The sequence below is a fragment of the Protopterus annectens genome, chromosome 12.part0 (assembly GCF_019279795.1).
Source record: "Protopterus annectens isolate FY-2018-M chromosome 12.part0, PAN1.0, whole genome shotgun sequence".
Classification (NCBI taxonomy): domain Eukaryota; kingdom Metazoa; phylum Chordata; order Ceratodontiformes; family Protopteridae; genus Protopterus; species Protopterus annectens.
In genome coordinates this window covers 1249408262-1249433093 of record NC_056746.1, presented here as the reverse complement: position 1 = coordinate 1249433093, position 24832 = coordinate 1249408262, and the positions used below count along the sequence as shown (strand labels likewise).

At 36.2% G+C, this 24832-nt stretch overlaps 1 protein-coding gene across 3 annotated transcripts in view; it reads right to left on the bottom strand.

The window, feature by feature from the left end:
* The window catches only part of TOX2 (TOX high mobility group box family member 2), a 1557917-nt gene that overhangs the window by 764906 nt on the left and 768179 nt on the right, over positions 1 to 24832 (bottom strand). For all 3 annotated transcript variants that reach the window (XM_044090259.1, XM_044090258.1, XM_044090260.1), the window contains exon 3: positions 16387 to 16632. In XM_044090259.1, the coding sequence (XP_043946194.1) occupies positions 16387 to 16632 (246 nt within the window). The remainder of the gene's footprint in view (positions 1 to 16386; positions 16633 to 24832) is intronic.

Sequence of the window (24832 nt, the reverse complement as noted above, 5' to 3'; positions counted from 1 at the left end):
CAATATGCCATGATGCAATTGGCAAAACTTCCTCCGCACGGAGACCCCATAGCTACTCCGCTTTTTTGGAGGTAAATCTGTCCCTCAAACCACATAAAGTTGTTGGTAAGAACAATTTCTAAAAGAGTTTCAACTACATAAATTGTATTGTCACTTACTTTCCTTTGTAACATAAACTCTCGAATCCATTCCAAGCCCAAACTTTGGGGAATGACTGTATATAAGTCCTTGACATCAATTGTCAAGAACTTATAGTCATGATGGAATGGAATGGTACTAAGTTCGGTTAAAAAGCTCCAAGAATCTCTGCATATTTGGTCCTCTTGCTCCACTAAGGGTTTTAAAATGCTATCTACGTATTTGGCACACCCATACATGACAGAACCACGTCCATCAACTATAGGTCGAAATGGCGGATCAACTATCATTTTATGGATTTTGGGTGTGCCAAAAAGAGAAGCCATTCTAGGGGCAGGCACGGTTAAAAAGTTGAGAAGCTCTATGTCAATGGCCCTCTCCAAAAAAAGATCATCTAAAATAGAATAAATTTTCTTGGGGGCAATGTTGTATTCATTTAAACTAACCAGGTCATAAATTGAAGTGTCTAGATGCTTTCTCATGGTCATGATGTATATATCATGATCCATGAAAACCAGCCCTCCCCCCTTATCCGGCTTCATCACCCTTATATTGCAGTCTCTAAGGAGTCTAATGAAGTCACGTTCATTGTCCTTTATGTTGAGGTTATCTTTTCTATTCCTTAATCTTGTTGTACTTAAAGCTCTAAAATCAATTTCACACATTTTTTCAAAAGAAAAAAATATTAATATGCAAGGGTGGGTTAAACAAACTCGACACTCTAAATAAATTGTTAACACTGGAATTTGCTCCCATTAAAACATTAAGGTTGATTTTCCGAGTAAATAATTTAAGGTTAACAATTGTGTTCACCAAGTCCATATTAGTGTCCGGAACAAAGGTTAAACCCTTTGCTAAAAAGTCAATAATGTCCTGGGGGATGTTTAGATCTGTATAATTATAAATATGAAAGTCCCCTCTAGCATTCGAAAGAGTTTGTGGGTTAAGGACGTTAGGTCTTGTTATCTCCTGTGCGGATTCCTCCTGTTCCGCGTTCGGGCTTGGTTGTTGTTTGTCCTCGGAAATCAAATACAAAAGTCAAATTCTCAGATTAAATTATGGATTTTTATATTAAATCTGAGAACTACTCACTCTACCTCAAATATATACACAAGCTCCTGAATCACATGTGATGAGTTTTATCTACCAGTGAATGACTGCTTATCTTTAAAAGTGTAATACATGCAGATTATAAAACTGTAACATGCAAGTCGTATTCACTATATTTTTATGCTCCTCCTCCATACTGACATAACATTCTTTTGGGAGACTGTCTCCCTTCTCCACCTACCTTCTCTCAGGTTAAAAGAAGTGTGTATTCAAACCAGTATGCATATCCCACTGTAACACTAGGGCTTTTTGCTGTGTTGTTCTAGTCAAGCACTGAAGTCACTGCGGCAAAACACATGCATGTTTCTATATATTCATGCCTGCTGTGTATATCTATTACTTGACCAATCCCTCAAAATACACATAAGTACCTTTTGGTTAAAATAAAAGAAGAAGTTAGCCACTGGCCTGTACAGTTCATACCTGAATCATCCAGATTTCTAATCATACCTGGGCTACCTGCCTCACAGATTGCAGCTTCCACTCATTTCTGCTGGCCCACCTACAAGTGTACAATTATTGCATAAATGCTACAGATGCAAGCTACATAGTAGAAAGTTTACTGCTTTGTACTGTTAAATATTTTCTTCATTTTCTATAAGGTCTGGTTCACAGCCAAAAAGCTACAGTAAAACAAACCATCTTACTAAATTAAAAATATAAATAAATTAAAAATTTCAGATTTATATTTCTGAAATTATCAGTACGTGCAGAATGGATATTTTTCTGTACAGTCTGTTAGTAATGTGTGCTCACATTTGCCATTCATAATGTGGTGGTTTATTACAAACAATGTCTGTGTGGGTGTACATTATAAGGAATTGTTCCCACATTGTCAAAATACCTAATGAAAAGAATTATGCAGTAATATTTTTACAATAGTCTCAGCAAGACTTCAACATGGATATTAACTATAAGCTTTTTCTTGAATTCAGAAGAATAAATTTATGCATGCTAGACACACATACTGAAAGCAAATGGAAATATATGTAGTAACCATGACAGGTGCAGCACTATGAAACTAAGGCATTACTGCATTATTTACAGTTTTAAGACCCAAGGTGGATATACTATGTAACTTTGAAATGCATCAGATCTACACAGTAGCCTGTTCATTTATGTATGAAACCCATTCTTGTGAGTAAATATATGTTCTAATCATATATTCTTCAGCACAAAAAGAATCTGTGCAAATGTATAAAACTTCACAATAAGAATATCTGCAGGGGCACATCTCTCTGTACCTCCATACCGCTTGCTTATATAGATTTATAGGTTTAAAGGTAGTTATCAGGAATGTAGTCCTGGAGACCAAACACTGTACCCCAAATTTACAATTGTCCCAAACCACTATCCGGTTAAGCGACTTGCTCAAGGTCACACAGTAGAGAGATGAAGGCTGAGAAAATGAAACTCAATAGCCCAGAAAGTTGTTTGTTAGCAGTTCAAAACTTGGTACTTTGTGCTTGCTTCTAGGTGCAGTAAATACAATGCAACCTTTTACATCCACCTTTACTACCTAGAACTCAGGCAGATGGGACTTCAGTTTAACATATGATAACATTCTCAGGAGTCTGGCATCACCCAATGCTGCAGTACAGTGTTAGAACTGGAAAATTAATCCAATCACTTGGAGTGGGATTAGAACTCATGACCTTTTGATCTTCTAGCACAACAGGCAAATGTGCTACCTGTTGAACCACTGACACAGAATACTTTAATAGCTTTGGTTCTTAGAATATTCATAATCTGCGGTTGATCCAACTCACAGAAAGAGACTGCATTTTTAGAATATGAAAAGACAGACAGCTCTCACTGTGCTATTGACCTATTTTGTAATAGCATTAACAAAACCTTTCAAGCCTAAACATAACACCACAGCAGATTTATCATAAACAAAGAGCAGCTTGAGCAAACAACACTTAAACAAAAAAAAAAATGCAAATACATCTCAAGTTAGTGTAATGTGATACTGACTAGACTGCATGGCATAAATTAAGACATCATATGTGCCTTTGTAGTCCAGTGATATTTTGAACCCATGTGTCAACATCCTAATGGTATAATATTGTTTTTTCAGCCATTTCAATAATATATCACCATTTAGAATGCATTACTTTTTTGCAATTTTAAGCATTCATTTGTTAATTAATATAGTTTCAGTTAAGCAGTACTGTTTGCATGCCATCTATTCAGGTTCTGTAAATTTTTCAGAAAGCACTGTGACATGACATTTCAATGTAAAGAATTTTATGATGGTATAATAAACACTACAGCATATTTTTATTCTGTGAGGTACAAAAATTACATTTTGAAGTAAATGGCAATATAGCATCCTTCTTTTTAGAAAATCAAAAAGTATAGCTTCAAAATAACATTGGTTATAATAGCAACTTTCAAAAGAAACAAAGAAACCCTGAAGGTAGAAGTGTCTGTTTTTAAAACAACATAACTTGGTCATTCTGTTGTTACTCTGGTTACATGCAAAGCGTGTGTATACACCTTTAAGATCAAAAACGTTTAATAAGCAGTGGTTCTTTATATAAAACAATGAACATATTCAAAACCAAATAAATGGATTGTAACTAAGGCAGCAGTTAGAACACATTCCAAATCATCAAAATCAACCAAAAACAACCTGAAATTTTAACATATTTAATTCAGGGTGCATAGTACAATTGATAGCATTTATATTATCACACAGACTAGTAGAAACTATACACATTTCATGTTCTTCCTATTAAACTGCATGACCATTGCACATTACTGCCAATGTAATAACCAGCAAACAACTCACATTCCTTATTGTGGCTCCGCCCATGTTTTCGAAATGTGGAAGTGTCTCCCCTCACCATCAGTTCAAAACAGTGTTGAAGGCTCTTTTAGCCAGACATGCCATTAGATGAAGCCTCACCCACTAGCCATTATTATAATTATACATGTTATCTACAAAATGGGCATTATACTTGGTCAGGTTCTGTGATGCCTTTAAGGAGTCAATAGCTACAACACCCCCACAACTGCATAAATGAAGTCAAATCAAGGGTCCACAGGAAAATGTGCTATACAAGGATTTAAAAAATAAGATAAGAAATAAAACACCTTTAGGATGCAGAAGTAAAATAGGTAACAACTGTGGAAAGACTGAAACAGTGATTCTATGTGTTATCACTTCAGACATATAAGAAGCTTCATGGAGTCTCACACAACACATAAACCCACATAACATTCATTACTTCACTCACTTCCTGCCACACATTCACAAGCAACTCTCTATCAGTCATTCTTTTTCAAAGAAATCTATCCAGTCTCTATCATTTTTTGGAAACATTTGAAAAAGCACAGTGTTAAATGTACAATGATGCATTTAGTGCCCCATGATTTGCTAAGCTTTCTGCTTACATATGTAACACCTCACTAACCCGTGATTGTACTGACCCACCTAAAACATTATTACATCATTCATTTACCTAAAGATCCCTCTACTTGTTAGCAGAGGATTTGCATCCCATTGTAAATTTCAGCCCAACCACTTACATTTTTGAAAACATGACCTACTCACAGACCTCCTAATATATTAATACAAGTGATGTGTTTTCAAGTACCCAACATAGTTTCTACAATACCTCCTTTTGTAATGCGATCTTTACAGTAAGAGGAATAATGGCCTATTCAAAGCTTATTGTGTTTGTAGTCATATACCTCTCTCAAATATAAAGAAGGAGGTGTTGAACCAAGTCATTATTTGTTTTAAAAGCTATATTTCTAGTTGCTTAAACCCTACATCAATAGACCTCTCACTTTCAGATATCGACACATTTTTCCATGCTGTTCCACAAGACTTTGTCCTGGGAACCAATACATTTTCTGTTATGTTAAATCATCTCAAACAGGATTTACTAAAATAAACATAACCATGCACCCAGATGATCTCCTAACACTAGCTTCTGGGAAATCAACTTCTGTAGAAAACCCTGCAATTTACCTCTGAAGCTGGTAGACTCAAAGCAAGTAAATAGTCATCCCAAATAATCAGTTATCATGACCTTTTAAATTGCACAATGGCTGGCAAATGCTATCCTTATCCTTTTCAAATATCCATTGAATAAAACAATTAGGTTACTCTACACTAACAGCTGAGAGCTGGAAATAGTGATTTACTGTTCTCTCTCTCCTTTAACAGCCATACAGAAAGAGTCCTCCTTCAACTCAGGCCATGTTTCAAAATCTCTAATCTACTTTCTTATGACTCTTAGACAGCCCTGTGCATAAATATTCTGTCACCAGAATATACACCACGGATAGATGGTCGAGTGGCGTGGAGGGATAATGACCTGACTACAACCCAGACAACCTGGGTTTGAGTAGTGGCTTGTGCGACTAATGGAGCAGCAAGGACACGTGGGTGTTGCCATTATGAGAGGAGGAGGATGGCTCTGTAGGCATCTTCTGTGACAATCCCTTGTGGAGGCTGAGGACAATTGGTAGGCATGGTTCAAATGAGAGGTAGGATGGTGCATGTGGCTAATATGGAATTACATTGGAGGTGGGGCAAAACATTGCAGAGCTTCCTATGCCCATCCCTCAGATGTACCACAGAGACTGCTAGGAAGAGGAGAGTAATAGGGATATGCCATAAGAGAAAACCTTCCAGCAGATGTAGACAGCCAGACCCACAGAATGCCCTTAAGTTCTGTGCCAGTCACAGCCCTGTTAGAGAAAGTACAGGGGGTTAGAAGGTGGCTGGTAGATCTGGTAATGGACATGGGGCACTGGGTAGAGTGCCAAAAGAATGATGCTCCTCCAAAAGAAAGACTGTATATTAAAACCAATTGCCCTACATTTAGCTCATTTTACCAGCCTATCCTAGACAATCAAAAATAAGATGTGCAAAGTTATGTTCCTCACAGATGACGGAATCCATCAATGTCTATTTCCATATAAGGCAATTGATTATTTGTGACAGGGAAAGCCACGATTTCGCTAACCAATCACATCTGGAAAAATGACCATACAGGGGCACTATCCGCAACTAGTAGCTAGAATGCAGCTACACTTCAGATCCAGCAGGGAATGTTTCTATATTTTAGCTAGATCACTTTTTGACAAGAAAATCAGGGGAAAGTAATTTTCAAAAAGAGAATCTACCTGCTAAATTCAGGTACCTCCTGAGATTCATAATGTGTAAACTCTGCAGCACTTTCTGTTTACGCTTGAAGCTGACTCAGATGTGAAGGCTAATGCAGATCAGTATGAAACCTAACCATATTGTTAACAAATGCATCAGATATATTGATTAATCACTGTTTACTTAGCCTTACTATGCTGTTTTGTGTAAGAATTGTCATTATGATTTTTATGAAATTTTCTGCATATTCATCATCATGCACTGTTCATGTTGATCTCTAATTCTGCTATACAATGACTTATGTTCGAAAACTTCAGGGCAATGAATTGTACAAGGTTTACGGCTACTTAATTATCTCTGCAAAGGCTTAGGAAATAGCTAAAAGAAGAATCTTATTATAAGGCTGTCTACTGCTAAACGGAGAAAGAAAATTAAGAATTAAATGCCTAGAAAAATCTGTCTACAAAGAAATCAAATACTTCTGTACAGCAATTTTACAGTATTTAAATAAAAGGTACTCACTTCTTTAAGTAGTCATCCATGTAAACACCCATATGAACCCTTTATTTCTGAGTCCCTATTACTTTTATTTCTCAGTCAGATTTTAAGCAAAGTAAGTAGACACCCATGTGAATCTTATAGTTGCAAATCCATCTTCCTCTTCCTCATATAGACTATAAGTAATGGAAGTGCGCACCACTGTGAAATGCATATTTAATAATATGACTGAAACATTACTTTCCACTTTTTAGTTAGAATAACTAGGTGTAATATCCAAGCATGAAAGACCTAAACTACCAGGATCAAGTGACTTCCCATCAGAGCTACAGGATGCCATTCACACTCCGCAATTAGAAATCTTTTCATTATGTGTCACAGATTTCTGAGTAAAGACCTACACAGAGTGGGAAATGATGCGATGGTTCATCTAACATACTTCTCTATAATGCAGTTCTTAGAGGCCTGCTTCATTCTTTAACATAAAAAAAATAACAAACAAAAATGATTATGTCTACGAGGGCATACATTATCACAGCATCAGTTCCAGCTATCACATCAGATTATATCACTGTAGATTTTATTAAAAAGAAAGACTCAAATCAGTATAAAAAGCAGATTCTATTATTTCATGCTAACCTGAAAGTGATCTCATTAAAAGTACTAAGGTTGGCGGAATAAAAGGCTTGTGATAACCATCATCATCATCTGGACATATTATTTTAGTTTAGTTTAGTTTGTTTCCCAGGGTAGTTCAGTGGTATTGCAGGAACAGCCCAGGTGAAAAGATTTACAAAAAAAAAAAAAAAAAATAGAGCAAATTCTCAAACAGTAATCACAAGAAGGTGGATCATCCTCTAGACAATCGATATGTAAATAATAGCACAGTAGAAAATAAAATGTGAATTAAATTTAGTAATAAATACGAGAGGGAAGCAACAGCCAAGAACAAAGTATCAAAATTAGGAGTGATGCAGGTGAGAAGGTACTTAGGTTATTTGTCCTTTGGAAAAAATCTGTATGATAGGCTTGTATCTAAGTTCTTCAGATCTTTATCTTCCAGGAAGAACTGATATTCAACTTATTGTATGGCGCCAAATGTTTTATAATGATAGGTGCTTAAATCTCAAAAGAAATTCCTTTTTAAGATGCCGTGCCCCCATCATTGCATTTACCATTAGTAAAAGAGCTCTAAACACATTTAATTAGTTGTAACAATTAAATATTAGATTCAGACAAAGAACTCTTTTACTGATCATATTTTTTGCAAATTACATCTTGCACTGTTTGATAAGCCAGCAGACTCCTTTAACATCTGGTTTCATCTTTTGCATTTTGGTAACCTATCAGAATAAAAAACTAATCTGATGACTGCTTCAACAATAAGCTAATTACTTATAAATTTCAATAAAACATACAGTCCCTTTTATTGGTCAATTTCTGCAAAACCTTATCAAGGAGCAAGCTTAACTCCATTTCCTATGATCACATTATCTTTTAAATTTACACCAAATATGCAACACATAGAAAAGAGCTAACCAAATTGAGCTATAAATATTATGAATTGGAAGCAACAGATAGCAGCCAATAAAATTGTTCTTCTGCTCACAAAAGTAAATGACACTAAAATGCCAGTGAAGAAGGGACTAAAATGTTTTACCTCTGCAAGATAGTATAGATCCAAATCTTAAGGCCTGTTTGCAAGCCTCTACACTAAACGCCCTGATATACTGATTAAATACCTCTTACCAAGGTACTTAAGATTTTCATTCTAAACTACAATAAAGACCTCCAGTTTTCAAATTCTTACTAAATTGAAGAAAATGTCGGTATAAAATGGTCCACTATATTGGTCACAGTATCTTTCAAGTACTATACTGGTAGGTATTATACAACTTTATCATATCTTAAAAAGGAAATCCAGCCACTTGTCACATTCAGGCCATTTCTACACTAAAGAAAATTTTATTTCAAGCAAGTATTTGTCTAGTCTGTACAAAGTTACATGATAATTAAACAATGTTTTACCTAAGACACTCTGAAATTGAATAAAATTGCATGTAAACATACAATTAACAGGCACAGAAGGTACTTATATTTTCTTTTTTCATCATTTATAGCAGATCTCTCTGCTTCACACTTTCTTCACAATCCCACAATTTTGCTAGGACACATATTTCAACTCTGAATTGGTGTTTGAGGTAAATTCCAATAATTCAGTTATATAGTATTATATAAAATCTCAATGTTAAGCAGCTTTTGCACTTTCCATGAATGGTATTGTAAACTATTGAGGAATGCTATGCTTTACTGTTAAAGCAACAACAATGTTTAAGATCTGTAATGCAGTACAGGTATAGCATATTTTTTCTCTCTCTAAACATTTTTTTTTGAGGTCTGGAACTTAATCTAGTTATTTTAATTAATGCAATTAGAGCCCCATTTATATAAAACTGATATATGCATATATTATAAAATGCCATAAACTTTCATTTTCCTCAGCCTAGGTATAATCAGAGACATGGCTATCGGTGAAGGCGGTAGTTCCCCAGGTGCAAGGCATTAGTGGGTAAGACCTGTAGATGCATATGCAGATGCTTTACCTGCAGTCATGACTACAGCAACGAAGCACCTCATGTGTGATATTTTTACTGTGGTTGGTCCTTGAGTTAGAGTTGAGGGGTCCTAAATCAAGAAACAGCACAAGTGACAGATAACCTAGCTATGGCTCAGGAAATAATTTTATCTCACTCAGTTAAGTAAGTGTTATGGGAAATTCAAGTTTATAAATTCTGCATTTCATCTTTGTTGCTCAATTGTCACGGACAAAGCTAAAGCAATAGTAGGAACAGAGGTCCGAGATCATGGACAATTTTAAACATTTCTTTAATTTACTTTAAAAAGTTAATAGAGAAACAGATTTTGTATCAACATGTATTTCTGAACAATAAGAACTGTGCAGTAATGTCTCACATTACTGAATTATTTCTAATCTTCAGTGATTTACAAGAAAATCAAAAATGTTATGAGGTTCATGGCAATGATTAGGGGCGAAATCAGGGGTATTCTGTACAGAAACAAAAAAGGGACCAGCACTCAACAGCAGCAGGATAAAATTCAAAAAGATTATTTATTTCAAGGTTGCTGAAAGTCAACCTTGCATAATGTACACAAACCGGTTTCGGCTGTGGACCGTGCACCATTGTCTTACGTGCGTGTCTCGTTTTCCCTGTATTCTGTACAGATACATTTCAGAGAAATGTCATTACACCGCCAAGTAATTCTAATATGAATTCAAAGTTAATAAAGTCATCAAGATGTGGTTACTGGAACTTTAACCACAAGTCTTTGAAAGCCAGATCTGGTACATTCTGAATTATCAGCCTCATATTAACGGCCAGCTGGGAAATTTAAACTGTTTGACTGATACTACATTTAGTGACTGTCAAATCAAACAACCTGTATTTTTCATTTATCTGTTGTCTACCCACCTTACACAGAAATGAAAATCAGAGCATTTCCCCACCCCCACACTTGCCATTTTAATCCATAAACGGGTTCTAAATATTTCATACAGAATTACATTAGCAATTAAAAGAATTACCACACATAAAGCTATGCAAATCTTAAGTAAACTGTATTATAAATGTGCTTGCTTCAGACATAGCTGAGGGAATACAGAGCATGTCAGGATCATAGAACTCGATCTGCTTGTAAAAGCTTTGTACAACTGGATAAGCAGTGCATAAGACACTAATGACAAACATTTTACAATGTTTATTTCCAGGTATAATAAATAGGTTGTCATATTACTGTTTTTATTACCATCAAACAAGTTCTAGTGTACTTGATACAACTAGATATAAGGCAGTTCTATATACAGCACTTAATTGTTATTCTTAATACGGCAATGCAAGCCATAAAAACACCTATGTATTTGGGTTAATGCTCTTCCAGTGGGACTGTGATTATATCACCCCAGAGGTGATAGGTAACATCCAGAAACATGGTCTGTACTGTGCATGGCTTGTATGCAGAGAAAAGGACAAATATCATCTATGAGATGACTATACAAAATGATTGCAGGTTTATGCGACCATACAATAAGCTGGCGGATGGAGCTCATTGCACACACAACTGAGCTAAATAGCATGAATATGAGCAATAATGCAAATTAGAGAGGGTGTAACTGTACCAAACTGTCTACTTAACCACAGTGCAGTTACAGAGAAGTAAAAGGGAAGACACTGACAAGTGCAGCCATCAGTATATTACAGAATTAGTGTTCACCAAATGAGATATTGAAAACAAACACACACATAAACACACACACACATGCGCACACACATGCGCACACACACGCGCGCACACATGCACGCACACACACACACACACACACACACACACACACACACACACACACACACACACACACGCACGCACACACACACACACGCACACACACACACACGCGCACACACACACACACACACACACACACACACACACACACACACACACACACACACACACACACACACACACACACACACACACACACACGCACACACACACACAAAATGCATATTTTCCCACTTCTCTTTTCCTTCTACCATTGCTGCACCAATATGCTTCCTCCCTAGCCTTGCAAGTACAATCTTGCTTTTTATTAGAATTCATACTATTTCCACATTACATGTACCTATCAATATACTCCTCTCCCCTCCCTAAAGTGTGTCTGCTGTTCTTGTGGACTTTATAGGCATATATTAGGCAATCGGTATGCAGACATTTGCATACCTAGCCAATAACCAGACAGTGACCAAAGGTGGGAGTCAAACCCTGCATCTTGTTTTTGTTTGGTAAACATCTTAACCATATGCTAATCCCCGAACCAAAAGCTACCTCCTGTAGGCCTTTAGTCCTACATATACACCCCAAAAGAGAGATTAGTACTGGCTGCCATCAACACTAATCAATGGAAAATCTATTCTAATAACCCCCCCCCGTACTCCACTCTTGTTCCTGCTCATCTCTGTAAGTTCCTTCCTTCAGCCTGGCCCAGCCAATGTCAATAACTGTCATCTAGTCTCATCTCCCATCTATTTTTAACTGTGATGTTGTTCATTGCCACATTTCCTCTCTATAGCTCCATTTTGTCTGGGCCCCTCCCCACCAACCTTTGGTCACACCATTAATTCTTTTCCACCTTTTCATACAAAAAAATGAAGTTTTCATAGAACTAAACTCATTTCTATATGCATTGCCTCCTAAAAGAGCAGTCTCATCTTGTCGCCTCTAATGCTCCCTGATTTGTCATTCTTCACCATTCATTAAAACCCTCCTTCCTGTTTATTCTTCTAATTGCGTCTTAGTTATTAACATGATAATTGTCCCCTACATTCAATATAACTAACTATGAAACAGTTAAACAATTCATGCATTTAACACATTTAAAATATTTTAAAAAGTTATGACATGAGTAGAGACCATATTTAAATACACCCTAAGCATATGTCTCCATTTCTTAGATTAGTCCTATCCTTCAAATATAATATTAAATTTAACAGATAACGCATCTATCCATAAGCTTTGCACTCTTATTTGTGTTCACTAAAACAAACCATTTAAATCCACTCATCCATTAACATCTTTAGTTTAGTTATCACCCTTTGAGCATCCTCCCACCCCGTCGCAAATTGCAGTGTTTGTTCATTAACTTGAAATGGTCAAGTGCAACTTTAACATTAGTCCCAAAAACACAGAATCTGTTATTAATTAATCAATTTTTAATTTAAGATCCCATGACCCATAGCATCTCCTTATAATTTTGATATTAATTGCAACCATAATCATGTAGTCATTGAAAAACAAACACCTATGCCCAAGTCTGAAAGGAAAAATATAGCTTCAGTCATTGATTAAAAGTCAGTGTTCAAATCTACTTTGTCTTACCCTAATACGCTCTATCAATACTTTTTTTCTCTTCAAGCCTGATATTTGAATCTTCCAACTCTTCCAACATCTCTTCATGCCATCCATCTTTACATTCACTGAATCTCTCCTATCATCATTTCCTTTTGCTCAAGGAACTGACATAAGACAGAAAAGACAGAAAAATAGATAAAAAAGCTAAACTATACACTTTGCAAACAAAAAGCCTCAGTCACTGCACAGGGTTTAAATATATACAGTGGAGTACTTCTGTTTACCACTTCATCTGTTTACTGGCCCACCTGTTGACTGGTCACCTTTCCCTGCACATACGATCCTTACTCTTCTTTTTAATATTTTTTATATTATTTTCTTTCCTTCATAGTTCTTGCTTTCTCTTCTTCTGTCAAGCCTGGGGAATTTCATTCACGGCATTACAATCATCTTATGCTATCCATATTGTCTTTTTCCTTTTTTGTTTGTTTGATCTTTGGTAGTGTATGTAGCTTGACCATCAGTTGCCAAGCACCCCTAGTAATGCTTCACCCTCCAACCCCAGTATTAACCCCCCACCAGATTTGGAGTTGCTATGGAGAGAATATTGAGAACCACATTAGTCTGGCACTATACCCCATGATAGTCTGGTACTGTCTCCCATGTTAGTCTGGAACTATCCCCTGGTTGAGAACCCAGAGAAGTGTGAAGGGACAGTGGTAAACAAGGTCCTGGAGCCAGAGCAGGACAGGTACCTCCAGCACCACTGTTTGCCCAAACTAGGATTTTTCATAGCCTTACTGGTCACTCTGGCCAATGAAACACCGTTAGGCTGGGAGGGCAATAAAGCTTGGCCCCTGAAGATATGACCTCCCTAGAACCTAGGACAACATCACCTCCTTAGCCATCCCACATATCCAGCGCAGTGATCCCTTCTTCCAGCATCCACCAGGACTCAGACTGTCCAACCACATTGGCATAAGCCCTCCCTTCTGCAATAGGCACACTCACCCTCCCTGACAGCTCCCTTAGACACTTGAGTCATAAATTAAGCTCTGGTTGGCTGGCACATAGTCAAGGCTTCATTTCTCTTTACCACTAGGTAGCCTGTCTTTAATTTCCTGGTAAGAGCAACCACATGCAGCCTCCCGTCACCTTGGTTCACAGTGTGAGCAAAGAATCGGACCATTCATTATCTGCCTCTTTGTCTGACCTTGTAATGAAGGCATTGTTATCTTCACCTTGTGTTACCCCTCTTTTGCCATCCTTCTTGCTGCTGCAGTTGTTATTGTTCTGGACCTCCCATTGATTACATGTCCCTCACTCCATCTCTCTTCAACCTTCTTTGGTCAGTTCTTATTGTGACTTACTTCTTCTCACCTTTCTGTTTATCACCACACATTTTTGCCCTTCATGATTCTCTGTGCAGATCCCCTGCTTCTCCTGACATCTTTTTCCAGTAAGTTTGTCCCTTCCAAAACAAAACACACTGCTACTGCTTCCAATACGAAGCAGACTGCTGCTCCCTTACTGTGCAACTTTCAAACTGCAGTTACCATCTGAACCCTTTTCATATGTAGAGATATGGTATTATGGAGCATAGTTCTCCAAAATCTTTGCTTGAACATCAGCAAGCACAAAAACCTTTTACAAGCCACTCTTTAGCCCTGAAGATTGACTAACATGCCATGGTCTGCACATTTTGTCAGTTTCAATAACAGGTATGGAAAAAAATTGAAAGATTATTTTATCATTTTGGAAGGTGTTACAAATGAGATGGGGTCCCTGTGTGGGGGATGCACAGCAAGAGGCAGCGCTGTCACAAAATACAGTGACGGGTATAAACTGGAGGAGGTAGTACTGTCACAAAATGCATTGGTTGGTGTAAACACGGAGGTGGTACAGCTGGAGGAGGTGGTACTATTATAAAATGCAGTGGCCGGTGTAAACACCAAGGTGTTACAGCTGGAGGAGATGGTACTGTCACAAAATGCAGTGGCTAGTGTAAACAATGAGGTGCTATAGGTGGAATAGGTAGTACTGTTACACAATGCAGTGGCTGTTGTAAACAGTGAGGTGGTACAGCTGGTGGAGGTGCTTGGAATACTTGAGAATGAACTCGGGTAGATAAAAGAATGAGAAAATATGCTGATGGCAAAATGTGAATTTACGGAAAATTGCATTAGCTGAGAATATATGAGGAAACTGGCTTGAAAGAAGGAGCAGTGGAGGAGATCAAGATAACATTTATTTTATGGAATAATGGCTCAGTAAGACATTTGCTGAGATATCATATAGAGAGTGGCAGGTTGATTGTGATCATCAGTTTATGCAGGAGGGTTATAAAAAACTGTAAACTGTCTCATAAATCTGCATAGTATCAGAATCCAGGAGAGTCTCATGAGGTAGAGGGCCTTGAGTAAAGGTTTTGTGATGGCTAGTGCCAGAGTTAACACAGTTTAGGATTAGTCCTCTTGAGATTAAGTTAAATGGGTAAGATGTACCACCAGTCTGGAGCCTCCACAGAGAAGGTACAGCATTGCATGTAGTAATTCCTGTGACACCAGTCTGGTCCCTCTGCAGAAAAGGAGCAGCAATGCATATAGTACTTCCTATGACACCACTCTGGTGCCTCCACAGAGAAGGTACAACAATGCATGTAGTACTTCCTGTGACACCAATCTGGAGCCTCGGAAGAGAAGTTACAGCAATGCATGTAGTACTTCCTGTGACACCAATCTGGAGCCTCGGAAGAGAAGGTACAGCAATGCATGTAGTACTTCCTGTGACACCAGTCTGGGGCCTCAGAAGAGAAGGTACAGCAATGCATGTAGTACTTCCTGTGACACCAGTCTGTAGCCTTCACACAGAAGGTACAGCAATACACCTAGTACTTCCTGTGACACTTCTAGTGGTGTGGAGGAGCAGACTTATACAGCTTTGACGCATTAAGTTTGCATTTCTTTCTTTGCCACATCTCTCTCCCCTTCAGTTCTAACCTTCCCACACACATTTATTTCTTAATAATACGTGATATGTAATTGGACATGTTCTATTATTGCCATCCTATATTTACATGCATGTGCCCATTTGTTCATGCAAATAGCCACAAAAAAAAAATCCCTTTTCTCTCCCTTTTTTTTTTTATGTTTATTATTGCTTACAGGAAATTCCTTTATGGAATGGTACAAACTGCAAGTAAAAAAAATAAGTTAAGTCTGTATGTCAAGCCATATCATCATTTCTATTAAGGGTGGAGTGTTTTAAGCTATTCCACCAAAACTCTGACTTTCAGTACATCATAAATGATTTTACTTTAATATTTAAACATCAGGGCCTATTATTTACACAAGTTTTAAAGGGGAAAATAAAATTCAGCACTAGACTGGACATATAAAAAACATAATGTGTGACATCTGGCATAATAATAAATAAACCATCCTTTGTGATAAGAAACCACTCAAGAGATACATGCATACAACTATGTATGTAAATATTATGCTGCAGGAAAAAGTCAATAGTTACTTTATAATTCACTGAAATGAATAAGACATTAGCCTTAGTAGAAAGTGCTAAGTACTTACAGTGGGAGGTTGGCTGCTGAGAAGATGGCTGCCTTGGTTGAACATGTTCGACACCATAAGAGTCTGCAGGTCCATGTTCTGATAGGAGTACGATGGTAGCAGGCCATTGGCTGGAATGGAATGACACAGTGGGTGGTATCCAGGCTCAGAGTCCACTAAGTGAAGGAGAGAAGGGTCTGCATGGTTAGGTGGAGTAATAGGAGGTATTTCGTAGTCTTCGTTGCCCTCACTTTGACCAGAATATGTCTAGGATATAAAGGAATATGGTAAATAATACTGACTTAAAATAGTTAACCAAGTAGCATTATTTTTGTACTAATGACATGAACATTAATAAACAAAATAACCAAACTGACATGTCTTTATGAAGTCATCACTCAAGGTTCAGACTATAAAGGAATATGGTAAATAATACTGACTTAAAATAGTTAACCAAGTAGCATTATTTTTGTACTAATGACATGAACATTAATAAACAAAATAACCAAACTGATGTCTTTATGAAGTCATCACCAAAGGTTCAGACTATAAAGGAATATGGTAAATAATACTGACTTAAAATAGTTAATCAAGTAGCATTATTTTTGTACTAATGACATGAACATTAATAAACAAAATAACCAAACTGACATGCCTTTATGAAGTCATCACTCAAGGTTCAGACTATAAAGGAATATGGTAAATAATACTGACTTAAAATAGTTAACCAAGTAGCATTATTTTTGTACTAATGACATGAACATTAATAAACAAAATAACCAAACTGACATGTCTTTATGAAGACATCACTCAAGGTTCAGACTATAAAGGAATATGGTAAATAATACTGACTTAAAATAGTTAACCAAGTAGCATTATTTTTGTACTAATGACATGAACATTAATAAACAAAATAACCAAACTGACATGTCTTTATGAAGACATCACTCAAGGTTCAGACTACTGTAAACAAAATATAACCGCTGATGTTGCTGAATAAAATATGTGCTTAAATTTCTGTCGTATGTCAACTACTCTAAGATCACTAACTTTTGTCAACGTGTCACTTTTTTTTTGTAAGCACATCATCAAACTTAGGGTAGAAATTCAAAACAAAGTGGAATCAAGTGTGTAAACATTAACATACAGCCTGCCTGATAACTGACAGGTATGTTTGAAATAATATTTAAAATGGAAGAACATCTATTCCAAGTCTCATGTATTTAGCAGTCCTACGTTACCAGTAACATGAGGATCATCCAGCAATTTGTATAATAAACACATGCAAACTGCTGCGGAAGAGACACATAAGAAATCATTAGTGTGCAGCTGTATTGAATCTTTAAATACTCATTCTCATATCAAAAACCACAGATACTGTATTACAAGTTAGGCTGAAACTATTGGCTTATCTCTGAAAAGGCACTTCTGCTAAGGTATGCTAAATAACTAGAAGAAAGCTGCCAGATAGTGACGACTAAAGTAAAAGGATTAACTGTTATCACACTGCAGATAAACTGTGAGTTATATTACTGCAGCTTTTCCATGCTGTGATGTCACATCAACAGTTTACTAAGTACCTCTGCCATTCCTTATGTCTTTCACAAAATGGTCTACAATTAATATATGAAATACAGGAGGAATACAATTGGAATTTAACACTAAGCATTACATAAAATACCACTGACAGCTGAATCATTCTGATTTCTAACTGCCAATTGCCTCTAGCTTATCAAAAAATGGTGTACTATGAAAACAACATGTTTTTATTCAAAACCATACCCATTTATACATTACTAAGAATAAAAAGTAAATACAACATTATAAAAAATAAGAATCTAAATATAAAAGCATAACAGATAATACAGTAATTAATAACAGCTGAGAATGCCTTTCGGGAAGACTTAATATGATAAAATACAAAAAAACAGGGGAACCTATGCTATATAGTTTAGTATAAATCTTAAGGTTATGCTGTAGCGTAAGCATGTAGTTTATTTCATTACTGCGATGTCAGTAATAAGATTAAACAGCTGCATCATTCTAGCACAGTACAAAACTGCACATTCATTTAATCTTAACAAATTATAGAGTATTTCACTAAGAAAGATGTTAAAGTCATAGCATATACCAAAACAAGTGAATTTAAAACATCTAGGGCTCAAAGTAAGTAAATAACTGAATAACATACGTAGCAGTGCTTATTAAGAAATAACTAATAATTAATATACAAAATTGCATTTACCAATAATCTCATTTAACCAAGCAATAGTATGCAAAGTACATATTAAAGCATAACTGCATACCCTATACTAACTAAAAGTTAGAACTAAAGTGAAGAAATAAAACGTCTGACACAATACCTGGGAGTTTGCCAAAACATTCAATAAACCACACAGGCATTATGTGTGTGGTTCTGCTTCCATGTGATGTTTTTCTAAACTGCTTCTACAAGGTATGTGTACCCACATGGCATGTATCTCCCTATAGTTAAATAATATGGTATTTAAAGCCATATACCTACTACATTCATAGGTTCACAGGTAGGTACTTGGCTATTGGCCCAAGGGCCTAAATAAGCCTAGCCAGCAAGGCTCCATAGCTTAGGCCACCCAAGAAAGTTATTTTCCTGTGCCACTGTCCAGCAGAGACACAGAAGTGATCCTCGGCGTGTATTTCCTATTTCCCATCCACTCATCAAGATTTTTCTTGAAGAGTGCTGATGAAGAACTTTGCTTGACATAGATGGGTAGCTTGTTCCAGAGTATAGGAAGTCTCTGGGACAGGAATCTATCCCTCCAGCGTGTCCTGTTTATTGTGGTGACAAGGTTTAGGTCCCTAGAGCATGTAGCTTGGAAGGATTGGGATTTCTTTAGGTGTAGCATGTCCAACAGCTCTGGGTTTGGCATAGCTTTATATGTTAGGCATAGATCATCTCGGAGTAGGCAATATGCTACGGAGTAAAGCTGGAGTTTGTTGAGGCTGTCAGTGTAGGGCATTTGTTTGAGGCCAGTAATCCTCTTTGTGAGGTACTTCTGTGGCCTTTCCAGCTGCTGCAGATGTCTTGTGAGGTACATTCCAAAAGGGGCGTTGTACTCTATAATGGGTCTAATAAGTGACGAGTAGAGGGGAACAATTACCTCTTTTTTCCTGGATGAGAACCCTTTTATGATGAGGTGTGCCACGAAGAAGGACTTCCTGACTACTGTGGCGATGTGACTATCAAAGGAGAGACTACTGTCCACCTGGGTCCCAAGGTCTCTTATCACGCATTCGGTGTTAAGTAGATTGCTGCCTATGTGGTAGTTCATGGGCACAGAGTTTTTACCAAAGGGGATGACACATTGTCTATTAATTATTAAATATGCATATTTTATATTTCTTCTATGAAATAGCATGTATTACATTCCTCTAGTTATTACCTTTAATTCTATTATAAGTACCTCAGAGGCTAATACAGCAAAGAATGTTTTGATACTATTAGATAAGTTTAAAACCCACTGTTCAGTGCCTCAACATTTTACGCTAAGCAATCTGAGCGTGCATCTCTCATAACTAAACAAACCAACATAGGATAACGTAAACATGGACAAGATATAACGTGCATATTTGTGTCACTGTTATACATAAGCAATGGGGTGTTTCCACTCTACCTGGAGGTTGTGTATTATTCTGAAGAATGTAATAACTTGGTAGCTAGTTCTACTACCAGGCAGAAATCATAGTTACAAATCGTGAATAATGTCAAGTCTGTTGTTTTGAACCACTGGTGCATAAAGTACAGTTTGCATTTGTAGGAATGAAAGTCTTTACATCTCATGCATCTGAGACTTAATTGATGCCTTTAATCTATTAAACACATTTTAATAAATGCCTCCTTGCAGTCTTTTATACCCCGATCAAGTCTCAGGCTGAGATATACACATGAAGATTCTTCAATAGTTTTGCAAATGTGTACAATTTAAATAGACCTGTTGTCTCTGGACATTTATTTATTTACATTTGTTGACTGGGAGAGTCCGACTGGATTAATGTCCATTTTCAGGGGAGGCCCGGGGAGAAAAGCTCCAGCATACAATTAGTCATACAAACAAAACATACAGTTAGTCATACAAACAAAGATGCACTGCTTGTAAGATATATTACTTGTCAAATACAACAGAGTTCGTTCATAGCTTTAGTCATAACAGAATTTGTAGGGGACATGTTTTCCAAGTGACACTGTTTATTTATAATAAAACATGGAGGAAGTGGACAAAAATTCCTGGGGAGGAGAATATAATATTGTGCTAAAAAGAAATGCCTTAAGGGGTTGCGTTTTAAAGTCAGGAGCTAGACAGGGTTATGGGAAAGAGGTCCAAGGTCACCCAGGTTTAGCACAGGTACATATCCAGTGGGATGTGAAATAAAGTTTGATTTTTTTCTTGAATTTAACCAAGGAGGATTCCTGAGTTAGATCTGGTGGCAAGTGGTTCCAGGTTTTGGTAATGTAGTTGGGGAAGAGGGAGTTGCCTGCTGAGTTGCGGGATTTTGTAGTCTTGAATAGTAGTTTTTTAGTGGATCTGAGTGGCCGTGCACTAGTGTTGGAAGTTATTAAAGATTTGAGAGTAGGTACCTTATCAGGGTGGTGAAGCACTTCATGAGCTGTATTAAGTTGGTTGTACAGAAGGAGATTAGGGAATTCGAGCCAGTTGAGTAGTTTGAGGTTTTGACATTGATGTGAATAAAATTTAGAGTTGCTGGTGAAACGGGCTATGTGATTGTAATATAGTGATAGTTTGTTTAGTTCAGCCTTAGAGCCTTAGCCAAGTTGGTAAGTACAGGGAATGCATACATAAGTGCTGATAGGAGGTGAAAGCGGGCAATAGTGTGTCTAGTTTCTTGGGTTAAGAATGCCCTGTTCCTATACAGTGAACCAATTCTTTTGTTTGTATTTTATATGGTCTGGCTTACACAGAGGTTGAATTTAAGATAGTTATCTATGTGCACCCCTAACAGTTTTGTGTGGGTATCTGTAGTGATGATAGTTCCATTGCTAGAAGTCACAGTAAAGACTGTGGGAGGGGACTGCTGGGTTGGGATGAATAATAATAATTAGATTTTTTTTTTTGGGATTCAAGATCAGTTGGCGGTTAGAAAGCCAGTTTTCAATGGTATTAAATGGTATTAAATGTTGCTCAGGTTATGGATTGGAGTTCGAGTGGAGTGTTGGCTGTACAAATCAAAGTGGAGTCGTCAGCATACTGAATGCAGGTGGCATTGGGGATTGCTGTGGGGAGGTCATTTATAAAGATAGAAAAAAGTAGTGATCACAGGATTGAGCCCTGTAGAACCCCAAAAGTGATTGGGAGTAGGGAGGACAAGTTGTTTTGCCAAAGCATGGCCTGACTTCTCCCCAGTAAGAAGTTTTGGAACCATTGAACGGCCAGCTGATTAAAGGACAGAGTTTCCAGTGTGTCAATAAGTTGGTGGTGGTTAACCATGTCAAAAGCCTTGGAGAGATCAAGAAAGAGGGTTGATGACAGTTGTCCATTATTCCTGCATTGTCAATAGTATTGGTGAATGAGAGGAGCACAGTTGTTGTGCTATGATGGGGCCTAAATCCATGCTGTGAATTGGCTAGTAGCTTGTTGTGGGTAAGAAAATGTATTAGCTGACTGTGAATGCACTTTTCTAAGATTGTAGCTAGTTAGGACAGTATAGCGATTGACCTGTAGTTGGACATTTTGGTAGAACTCCCCCCTTTATGTAATGGTATCACGTGATACTTTCCAAATGGAGGGTATGGTACATTCTTTGATGGAGCTATTGGTACATTCTTTGATGGAGCTATTGATTAAGATGGACATGGGTAGGGCTATGGCATCTGAAGCTATTTGCAGATATTTGATGGGGAGGAGATCTGTGGTTAGTGTGGTGGGTTTTAGTTTGGTAAGAAATTTCCTGATGTACTTGGCTGAGATAGGGTTGAAGTTAAAGGATAGTTTGCTATTGAGTGCTAGAGGGTGGTTATTTCTTGAAGTGGAGTTGTGCTGGTTGGCTAGGGCCTAGGCTGTTTCTGTAAAGAAGGTGTTAAAGCTGTTGGCTATACATTTTGGTTGCGAGCCTTGGCATGTTGATGGGGTAGGGGTGGTGGCTCTTCCTGGCTGGAGTAGTTTATTAATACCTGACCAAAATGTTTGTGGGTTACTTTGATTATTTTACTGAAGGTGATAGAAATACTCCTTTTTGTCTCTCAAGATGGAGTTTTTGTGTAATTTCTGAGCTGGCGGTACAGTAGGTGATCAGTAGATGATTTGGTGGTTTTCCATTGTGACCAGGCTTTATTCCTTATTTTAATTTTAGTTATGGTATTTTTTCTCAACCATGGGGCTGGATTCGATTTAACTCTAGTGGCCCTAGACTGTGCGTGAGAGTCTAAGATTGTGAGAAATGTGGTATTAAAGTAAGAGACAGACATGTAATATTCCATCATGAAAACTTTGTGCTACACTATAACGTCAGCGGGAGACACAACAAGGGGACCCCCTTTTGTAAACTTTTTATATCACATTTCTTAAAAAAACAGTACTTAATCATAACAACAGTTTCTCAACTTCCCTAGACTTTGATGCATTTAACTTATACAAATACCTAATAATCCTTCCATAAAGCTTTCTGTATTTCTTTCAAAGAATAAAACATCTTGATTTGTCTGCTTGACTAAGTCAGTTTCAGGCTACATACTTCTATGTGCCCTTTGTATTCCGTCTCCATCTTTTCTATCTAGTCTCCTACCTCTGTTGCTTTATTTATTACATTCTCCAACATTTCATTTACTTTTTCTTTGCTTCCTTTCTTCTCTTGCTTTGCTTTTTTACAGTAGTTTCTGAGGTAACTTTCTTTTTAGGTTTATCTGGAAACGGTGCATCTGTTGTTGGTGTCGCTTATAAAATATAAGGTATGCATGTAATTATATGGGTGCATTTAAAACAAACAGTATAATATTGACAGCAAAATTATAAACAGATAAAATACCTAAAGTCAAAAATAAATAAGCAAAAAATATCAACAAAATGAAAGTTATATTAGGAAAGAATATATACCCTTTTCTATGTTCTAGGTGTTGGTAACTATATATATATACATATATATATATATATATATATATGTGTCTACTTCGACCCATCAAATTTACACTTTATCAAAACTGACTTAGCCAATCCCACTTAAGCAAAAGTGTGTTTAAATGAAAATGCACTTTTGTGAAAATCATTTCAGTGAGCAGTTTTGCAAGAGTGCGGTACAGTGAGGATAATGGAATATTCCATTTTCCCCATTGTAGTGTGATCTCGGAGTTTATTTATATAAGTAGCAGGGGAGTGGGGGGGTGCAGGGTTTTTTTTTTATTCGATGACATGATTTTCATGAAAATATTGCTATATAATCAGAGTTGCTGTTTGAGGTTGGAGTATGGGTAGTTGCTTTACTTTTAGAAGTATATTATTAACTGCATCCCAGAACATTTGTAGTTTGTTCTAGTGTTTATTTCTGAATATTATGGTAGTAGTTGATTTTGTCCTGTTTTACAAGTTTGGGTTTGTTTTGCAGTTCAAAGAATGTTTATTTTGTAATTTAGGATCTACATTCTTTACTTCTGATAAAATCCCCGGTTAGGGGAACAAAGCGTTCAATCCTGGTTGCTTTTGAGCTACCGTGTGCAAATAAAGTGGATTTTAATCGTGTTCGCTATTGTTATCTTGTGTTTAACAAGTGGATTTTATTGCGTTTCCCGGTTGCTGGCAGTATATATATATATATATATATATATATATATATATATATATATATATATATATATATAATTTTGTGTACATCTTTAATAATTTCTTAATATCTAATATTTCTTCTGCAAATATATCCCAGAATGAATATTCTCATAGCTATTGTTTTTTCTCTGTTATTAATGTATGCTTTTGGAGCTTTTCTCCCTGGGCCTCTGCTGAAATGTACATATAAATATATATATATATATATATATATATATATATATATATATATATATATATATATATATATATATATATATATATATATATATATATATATATATATATATATATATATATACATATATATATATATATATACATACATATATACATACATATATATATATATATATATATATATATACACATACATACATATATATATATATATATATATATATATATATATATATATATATACATATATATACATATATATATATATATATATATATACATATATATATATATATATATATATATATATATATATATATATATATATATATATATATATATATATATATATATATATATATATATATATATATATATATATATATATATATATATATATACATACATATATATATATATATATATATATATATATATATATAGACAGATACATACATATATATATATATATATAGACA